This window comes from Gymnoscopelus braueri (assembly GCF_963280865.1).
Source record: "Gymnoscopelus braueri genome assembly, chromosome: 2".
Classification (NCBI taxonomy): Eukaryota; Metazoa; Chordata; class Actinopteri; order Myctophiformes; family Myctophidae; genus Gymnoscopelus; species Gymnoscopelus braueri.
Window position 1 is genome coordinate 13,824,934 of NC_137604.1, and position 9,861 is coordinate 13,834,794.

Below are 9,861 nucleotides of genomic sequence, written 5' to 3' on the forward strand. Positions count from 1 at the left end.
ACTAATTACAGTAATTTATCACAAACAGGAGGCACAGTGCACCACTCACACACGTGCCACGTAAAGATACGCATGTACACACTGCCCACACATGCCGCTCCAGAGGGGCGGGGATTCGTGAAGGTGACACTCACATAGATGGATAGTCTCAATAGTGAAATGAGCATAGCATCGGTTAAATTATATTCTAATTATCCTCGGACCAGTTTCCAACTGGGGCCAATTTTCCTCGGGTCCAAATGTGCGGGTAAAGTTTTTGGGACCCGTGCTACCCTCTAATAGGAAGCTTATTGTATCTGTGTTGTTTTATTTTATTGTTTTTATTCCATCGCTAACTGCATAAATGCCCAGTCACTAATTACAAAACTTTGCAGAATGGCATCATGGCAAAAATAGTTGAAACAAATCTATTCTTATTGGCCAAAAAGGGGGCAGCTATAATAGCATTGATTGAAAACAGGCCTTTTCTATATCACCCATTCTTGAGAATTGGGACAAAACCTCTATTTGTATATATTTTTTCTTCTTCAATATATTAAAATACACTTTAAAAGGTCAAAGTGTTGACTATTAAACCATGTAATGGGCCAACCTCCCACATTTTTTTTTTAATGTCAACTCCATAAGATGGCATATCTGACAGGGTTGACAAAATGTTATGTTTTTTTCCACAGCACAGTCGTAGTGCGTAGACAATTTATTCTTTAAAGGTGTTTGGGTTCTATTAATGCTAATAGAATTACCCTTTTTTATATGTTATGGTTGGGACACACCAGATAGTAACAATGGTTGGGACACTACCAGATGTAGTGCATTTATAAAAAAAGTTAAAGCTTCCACAGCTTTCCCGGCTTTTTTTAAACCAGGAAGTGAGACAGGGGACCTTAGGATATAGCTAAACCTGTTTAGGACATACACATGGTTAGTTTTTTTTTAATGCTTTTAATAATTTTATTTTTTTGTATGTTTGAAGTTGTGAATCGTTGTCTGAGACAAGGGTGTTTTCTGGCAGAGTGCAAGTTTAGATGTAAAAAGGTAGCAAGACCAAAAATATTGTATAAATCTTATGTAATTCATACATATATATTATTTCTATTAATGTTTTAATAAATAATAATTATTTTTTTTTTGGATGTGTCCCAATTCTCAAAAATGAGTGGTTGATATACGTATGTATGTATGTATGTATGTATGTATGTATGTATGTATGTATGTATGTGTATATATATATATATATATATATATATATATATATATATATATATATATATATATATATATATATATATATATATATATATATATATATATATATATATATAACTATCATTATTATTATTTTTATCCAAGTGGGAGAACGGTGGGACATGGCATGCACTGACAATGTGACACAGATAGAGGGCGGTGCTGAGCCATGCAGGAACTTGTACAGCAACTGGCTGGTGATCATTCTGCTGGTGGTTTACCTACTGGTCACCAACATACTGCTCATCAACCTCCTCATTGCCATACTCAGGTAGAGAACCAGCCTGCTGTCTGTGGCTCCATAAGTGTATGCTCTCTCTTTCCCTCACTCAGCTGTTATCTCCTCTCATCTGTTATCAGCTGTTATCATGCCTTCTACATGTAATTAACTTCCCATGCCTTATTTCATAATCCTCTTTGTTGTTTTTTTGTAGGTTAACATACAAGTTTGTTGTTTTGTCCCTTCAATCCTCCATTTAGCAACACTTTCTCCAAGGTGCAGGAGAACAGCGACATCTACTGGAGGTCCCAGCGCTACAAGCTCATTGCAGAGTACAGCTCCCGTCCTACTTTGGCTCCTCCATTCATCATCCTCTCCTACCTTGTTTACCTCTTCCGCTGGTTGGTTATGAGGGAAACATGCATGTTGCATTCCGGCCTAATCGACCAGGTTGATGGTGACATGCAAACGGATGATGGTCAGTATTTGATTTGGATCGAATGAATAGACAGAATAAATACTTTTTTTATCTTTAGGAAAAGGTTATTGTGTGATTAGACTTTGTGTGATTAGTTGAAGTCCTACATCATGATAACGATACATTTTATTGTGTGTGTGTGTGTGTGTGTGTGTGTGTGTGTGTGTGTGTGTGTGTGTGTGTGTGTTTGTGTGTGTACATGTGCGTGCATGAATGCAAGCGTCACAATGATGGGAGTATTCCCCGAGAAAATATTCTTGAAAATCTCATCTGTACTAAATTGTCTGTGTAACTGTGCTTTACTACAGACCAAACATTACATTGATTATGATGGTAACCAATGTAATGTTTAGATTAGTTGACATTGTCTACTCTAAGCCAAGCTTTTCAGCCCAACCTCAGCTCATGTCTGCTGAGCTACCGTGCAAATCCTGTTAATAGTTAATTTCAGCATTTTCCCTCAATGGATAGAGTACTACCGGCTTAATAGATGGGAGACCGTTCAGAAGGAGAACTTCAGAGATTCAGAGAAGCAGTGACTCTGAGGGGATTAAGAGGATATCTTTCAAGTGAGTTGATAACTTCAATGGCAATCACTAAATTTGAAATAGCACTGTACTGTACTGTATTGTATTGTATTGTATTGCATTGCATTGCATTGCATTGCATTGCATTGCATTGCATTGCATTGTATAGTAGGCCTACTTAACTGTGTGTGTTTTGGCAGAGTGGACAGAGTGGACAGTAAGCTGAAACAGCTGACTGAACAGCTGACTGAAACCAGAGACTTTGACCAGAGGCTTAAGCAAGTGAGATGAAAACTACTTCATTGCATTTCACTTCATGTCAATAACTAAAGGCCCTGACAGATAGAAAGCATCAATGACACGCGTCATTAGGCCACGTGTTCATGGTGCGAGAATTTGAGCGCCACTCTATGTATTCGGCTGCACCGCAATTATTACTGTAATAATTTGAATCGCATCACATCGCACTGACTCGAATGACACAAGGGATGTACCAAAAGACACACACACACACGCACACACACGCACGCTGGTACTGTTGTAGCCTATGTTATGTACTTCCATCGTTCCATTCACTCTCTTTATCTCGCCGGTACTTTTGTATGTCATTCTCCTCCATCCATGTTTTTGCTGCTTAAAGCACTAAGTACTACTACTGTAGTTTCACAAACCTATTATTTTTCAGAATCTGTGTAGACCGGTGGCAGTTCAGAATGAAGCCAATGTGGAAGTAAATGAAACGCTGCAGTTCGCATTAATTTTTCTGCAACTGCTAATTCCTGCAGTTGCAGAAAAACTTTTGATTCCATTATAGTCAATGGGAATTTGCGCCACCAGGAGGTAGATTTTTGGAAAACCATTTTTTTATATTACTTCAATATATTTTGTCCAAACATAATACGCAAATCGGTACACAGTATCTCTATAGTCATGTGATCAACAGGGATCTGTCCGATTTTCCATATTCCATCCTGATTGGCTAAGATTGGCTTCCAAAGTTTGCAGGATTGGTTTATTTTGAACAAAATGCCTCAAATCATGAACATAGCATGTGATTTCCGTGACATTTTGCGCGTGCATTCCCACCAGGCCGCGGAAGATATGCCACTCTTTCCACATTAGCCTGTTATAGCGCCACCAGCAGGTCTAATTTAGCAAAACACAGTTTTGGAACAAAATGCCTCAAATCATGAATGCAGTGTCGGATTGCCGTGAAAGGCCTAAGAAGAAATGGCACCCTTTTCACATTGGTCTGCACTCACGTGTTTTGATAAAGCTGACTTGCCTCGCCGCTCTCTGGCTTTACCCCCCCTCCCCTAAGGCAAGTCAGCTTTATCAAAACACGTGACTTCCATAGGAAATGAATTGAAACAGCCTTATGCTTCACGTAAGGCATAAGGCAGCCATAAAACGATTGTTTTAACTGTGTGAGGGAGGCCCTACATATTTTGACCAAAACTCACACACATTTGTACACATTATGTCTTGAGTTGTGTGATCAAAATGTATCTGCATGATTTTCATATTCCATTCCATGACTATAATTGGCTCAAATGCGCGGGAGGAGCCTGTTTCGCAAAAAAATGCCACAAATCATGTAGTCTGATCTACCCCACATTTGAAGCAAACAATGAGGGGCCGCTAAACAACACAGACCCAAAAGTGATTTCCCTTGCCACAAATGCTACAAATGTCACTGTTTGTTGCAGAAACATGTATTTTTTCCCCCCATACTCCATACCGTTTGCCTGTAATTACCTTACAAAATGTGTGGACAGGGCCTGTTTCTTAACCAAACTAAGCTTAACTAAACAAACAAAGTGCCATATATCATGAACGCAACGTCCAAATAATACCCAATTTGGATTACGTTGACGGGCCTGCCTCCAAAACCGCTTTTACTTCTGCCGGGGCACCACAAACTGTCATACACAATGTATCTTCCCCCACAGCTTCCTCATGTCCTGATGGCATGTTCCTGGCCTGGCTCTAACTGATCTTATTAACAAATATTGGTCACCATTTTCTCAAAGGGTTTAACAATTAACATTTTGAGATTCATTCCTATACTGTACCATTCTGATGACATTTTTACTGTCTGAATCCACTAGATGGAGAATGCTCTCAGCCAGATCTTGGATACTTTGGCCAAAGCACCATGGGCAAAACCCTGATCGACCACCACTGGGCTGTAGAAGCATCTCTGCAGATGCTTGCGCAAGATCTGGAATGGCAAAATAACTACTTTATACAGATAGAGAAAAGATAAACCGTATGTAAGGCTATGAGTTATTATGCATTTTAATGTATGTATGACTGTTACGGTCAAATTACCCCAGTGTATGTGATGTTAATAATCTGTTCAATCAGCTCTCGTTGTGTAGGAGTTTCATTAGGATAATGTTATCATTTATTATTATTCGATTGTGAGCATAGTGACAGCCCAAACAGCACATCAGACAAAGCCAAAGATCTGAAATATCGTCAATGTCGGGTGTAAACCTTATATGTTCAAAACCGTTCCTTTTTTATTACTATTTTATTACTACTACTACTGTTGAGCGCTTGTAGATACGCTATTTTCACAACACTCTTGTATGGTGACATTTAGGCAACAAATATTAAACAAATATAACATTTTAAATACGGAGATTAGAGCTTTCTTCATGCCAGCAACAATATAGGTACTGGCCTGGTTGTCTGTAGCATCAGGATATCAACCCTGTGCAGCAGTGGACTGCGAGGACGGTACGGACGGTAACGTGTGTGCATGCGTGTGTGAGTCACTGACGTTGCGTTCGGTTTGGACATCACAAACACAGACTTATCGTTTAAACCTTTATTTTTGAACTGTGTGGATCTAGTGTCATTGAATTTAATTCATTCGGATAAAGAACATCTTCTGAGCTCAATCTGTGTTGGTGTCTGATGTTTATAATGTGAAAGCCATTCATTGCATGCTACGTTTTTGAAACATACATTTTATCTTAAAGAGCCATGTTTTGTATAGAGAATATATAGGTTGCTGCCTTCAGGAAGGAGATACGGTGTTCCAACATACAATAAGGTCAAACTGAAGAGGTCCTTTGTCCATCAGACGACATTGAGGCTTAATCAGGAGTTTTAGGCCAGGGGTAGGCTGAGTGGTAGACATTGCTCTCATCTTTATATGTCTTTATGTAGTATTTTTGTTTTTGATTTTGGTGTCATGTCAGGTCTGTGGCTTTTTGTGGCAGAAACTGGTGCTTTTGTTAAAATATATATATATGTGAGGGGCTTTCATTTTGAATAAAAAACTAAACTAAATAAAAACTGTGTGGAGCTTTTACTTGCAGAAAAATTGCAGATCTACACACTCACAATGGGCCTCATGCAGCAATAAGTTCCTAATGTTTCCTCTTACATTTCTTCCTAAGTGAATTCCTAAGAGAAGTTGAGTCAGATTCATGAAACGTTCTTAAAAGGCAGAATTGTTCGTAACTTATGTTCTTATGATGATGAATCCCAATCCTCGTAACTTGAAGGGGTGTGCCAGTTAATCCCAATTACCATAGGTAGCCGCCCCACCAATCCCCATATAAGGCATGCCTGCATGGCCCTGCCTGCAGTCACACCTGTGTGTGATTGCTGCTCACATAATCACACAGAAATAAAGTTGAGAGAATGAAGTAAAGAATACCTAAACTAAAGTCTAAAGATGGTTGAACGCCAGACTCCAAACATAAAAATAAATAAATCAATAGTTCTGTGGAGGTACTTCTGAAGTGAACAGCAAATTATTTTATTTAATGAATGAATGAATGTATTTTATTATTTCTCTCACATTAATCAACATATCACCACTAGACATCAATGTAAATTTGCTGAACTTAAGCATGTTATCCATATTTCATGTTCAGGAGTAGCGTTAGTAGTGGATATAAAACATTTTATTACTGAAAGCTGGTGGGTGGATATGGAGGGTCTTTAAGGTAGCAGCTGCTTGGTATGTAATGGGGTGGAAATAGGGGTGTGGTGGGTGATATGGTGGTGCAATGAGGGGTGTAGGGGGCTGTGTGGGGGGTATGGGGATGGGTGTGACGGGTGGGTATAGGGGGGCTTTCAGGTAGGAAGGGGACTGGAAAATGGGGGTGTGGCGAATGTCGGGGATATGGGAGTGGGGGTATGGGGGGGTGATGAGGGTGGGTTGGGTGATGGGTTATGGGGTGGGTATGGGGCTTGGGCTTCAACTCAACCGGATCCGTTTGGGTTAGATTGTAATTTCAGACCCGTTGAAAACTCTAAAGCAGTTGTTCTCAAACATTTTCATGTCAAGGACCCCCAAATTGACATGCATTTGGCTGCAGACCCCCACCTGAAAATATTTTCTGCTAGGGAAATGTTTTCAAGATTTATCAAAATGTTTCAAAAATAGCCGATCTACAAGCTCAAGATGGCCAGTAATGGGACGCGTTGTGAGCTTGTAGATCGGCTATTTTCAAACAAAGTATAAAATAGCGTTAAAGTGATTAGACTGTTCCTCGTTTGCTGTGGACCCCCTGGAACTCTCTCAAGGACCCCTGGGGGTCCCCAGACCACACTTGAGAACCTTTTTTGCTCTAAAGATATGATAAAAAATATTATTGTAATTTAAATCCTATATTATACAACTGTAGAATTGAAGAAACTTCGAGAATTAATTATTTTTGCACAAACATGTCACACTTAAGAAGGCCATCCTAAGAGTGCTCTTCAGTGTGTGTAGATTCTGTTCTTTCCTGAGAACAGATCACAGCTAAGAAAACATTGGAGTATACCAAAATCTTCTTAAGTGGGTTTAAGAAGAAATGTCCTCGTAAGAACGGTTGCTGCATGAGGCCCATTGTTTTGCAATGTCATCTGTCGATCTGTGTGATCTTGTAGATTTACTATTTTTTACTATTTGTCGTACAACCAAGTATTTAGTGCTAGTTGTTACAAGTGAAAATGTTAAGTACTGTAGGTTCTTATTGCGCCACCATGGGACCATTAAGTCTATTTTTTTATACCTAACATGTAGTGATTCTGAACCCACATACCAAATGTGATAACTGCATGGTTTATGAGAAACAGCTCTGGATATTGAAGGTTGTATGGAACTAGAAGTTTGGGCCACTCTAGAGTTCGACACCTACGTGCCACTGGCGATGTGACATATATGGAGACAGATATGGAGATGATAAGCCATTTTTGAGCTGTGTAACCGCTCCTATAAGTGGGTTTAGGACCCATCCGTGTTGAAAGTTTTTCTTTCCGTCACGAAAATTTGTCTTTCGCTGTGACGCCATGCTGTGGAAAACACGCCCATAGGCTAAGCTCTGCAGGACGTGCTGTGATTGGCTAGCGAGACACATGATGAAATTAACTTCAAACTTCGCAGACGCGCTGTGATTGGCTAGCGAGACGCAATAATGAAATTAATAATAATGTAAAAGATTTAAGCACGTCACTTCGCAGGACGTGCTGTGATTGGCTACCGAGATGCATGATGAAATTAATAACTCATAAATAGCACCGCTCACTTATTTATATGGAGATGTGTGTGTATGTCAGTCCTTGTTCCTATTATGGCCATATATGGAGATATCGGTATTTGTCAGGAGATATCTGTATTTGTCAGTCCTTGTCCCTTTCATTCCCACGTATGGAGATCCCTGATGTCATGAGTATATCATGAGTATGTCATGAGTATGCCAAATTGCCCATATATGGGCATGCTGATATAACTATTCATATGGGGTGGGCAATATGGCCAAAATATCATATCACGATTTCTGAGAGGCAGAATATTATTATTGTATGATATATTCTGCTGTCGGGCAGGAACCAGCTAACTCCAAAATGTTCATTTTTCAGGAGGAAAAAAAAAGTGGAGTTAGGAGGTTTAGTTCATCATTGATAAGAACAGCTGAATGGACCTCAAAGCTCTCAATGAGGTTGTTATATATATATATATATATATATATATATATATATATATATATATATATATATATATATATATATTGGTGCTTCTGACAAAACCAGCTAACTCCATTGGATCCTCAAACTTTCTGCTAAACCAGCTAAGTCCACCAAAGGGGAGTGTAGTTGAATAATGATTGAATTATTATTAGAAATTAGAATTAAAAATATTTGTTCTAAATATCCACAGGTTGACAAACTAGACATGGGGACACTATTATATTGTGTGTATACATTCTACCAAAAAATGCCACTCTACATGTTTATTTACAAACATTCTGATCTAGTTTACAAATGGCAAAATGGTATAATAACCATGGGGCTCATTTGATGTAAATGTATTAAACATTGCACAATTACAATTAAAAAAAGTGTAGTCGCCAGATTGCTTGCTGGCAGCCAGTATAACACGGGGTGTTATACAATGTGATAGATAGCCTACTTTCTTTCTTATCTTTGAAGGATGGAGAATAAACAGCTGGAGGCTGTGCCATTTTAGATTCCTCATCAGGATTTCACTTGTTCTCAGTTCTGCCAGCAGACGGCGCCAGATAATATGTTTTAAGGGCTGCTGATGAAAATGCATTTCAAACTCAGAATGCCACTGTTAGGCAACCCATAATGCACGCTTTGCAGTGGTTCTAAACGTGGGTTCCTTGGGAAGCGGGGCGGGGGGGGACGGGACCAGGGGGTCCCCCGCTTAATGATTGATAGTTATTCCTAATACAATAATGGTTATACTCTAGTAAAATGTTGATACAGGCCTTTTATTTTACTTGTAACTAAGTGGTATTGCTACCTTTTCTTCAATAACAAATCTAAGTTCTTCCTCGACTACTGCTTCATTTCAGTTGGTATTATTATTTTATTAAATAGATTTGTGACATTTCTATGCTTTTATTTCAGACAGGAGAGTGTACAGAGAGGGGTAAACCAATGGCATCGCAAGAGGTTGCTTTTCGGGAGTTGCATTACAAGGTGACAAAAAAAGACCCTCTATGCTATATGGCAAGGTGTTACAGTTTCCCTCAGACATCAAACTACAGTACCTTAGAACTCACCACCCCTGACATTTTTATAGCGTGGCTCCACAGAAGTGAGCCGTATAGAAGAGGATCTGTCTGTCTTTTTTTATCACATTAAGAAACCATCAAACTAAATAATTAGCTAAACTGAATGGTTCACTGAACTGAATGATTTTGAGGATGAATAACAAACAAGGGCGCGGCCCCAGGATGGTCATTTGGATGTCAACCAGTGCTTAAACAAATAGGCTATTGAACCTGACACTGTGACACCAAATAGCTTTCTTTTTTTCCCTTTTGTTCATACTTTTTTGTTGGGGACATTTAAATAGCATATGGAAAAGGTCATTGCATATAGTGTCACCCAAGCAAATAACTTTCTTA

At 39.1% G+C, this 9,861-nt stretch overlaps 1 protein-coding gene across 1 annotated transcript in view; it reads left to right on the plus strand.

Annotated features, from left to right (window-relative positions):
• Positions 1-5,627, plus strand: part of LOC308094241 (transient receptor potential cation channel subfamily M member 5-like) — a gene marked incomplete at its 5' end in the record, with an annotated part of 35,595 nt that extends 29,968 nt beyond the window's left edge. Inside the window, 5 exons of the mRNA XM_080440769.1 lie at positions 1,351-1,516; positions 1,726-1,943; positions 2,415-2,512; positions 2,671-2,752; positions 4,582-5,627. Of these exons, the coding sequence (XP_080296895.1) occupies positions 1,351-1,516; positions 1,726-1,943; positions 2,415-2,482 (452 nt within the window). The 3' untranslated portion in view covers positions 2,483-2,512; positions 2,671-2,752; positions 4,582-5,627. The remainder of the gene's footprint in view (positions 1-1,350; positions 1,517-1,725; positions 1,944-2,414; positions 2,513-2,670; positions 2,753-4,581) is intronic.
• Positions 5,628-9,861: the final 4,234 nt, after the last annotated feature.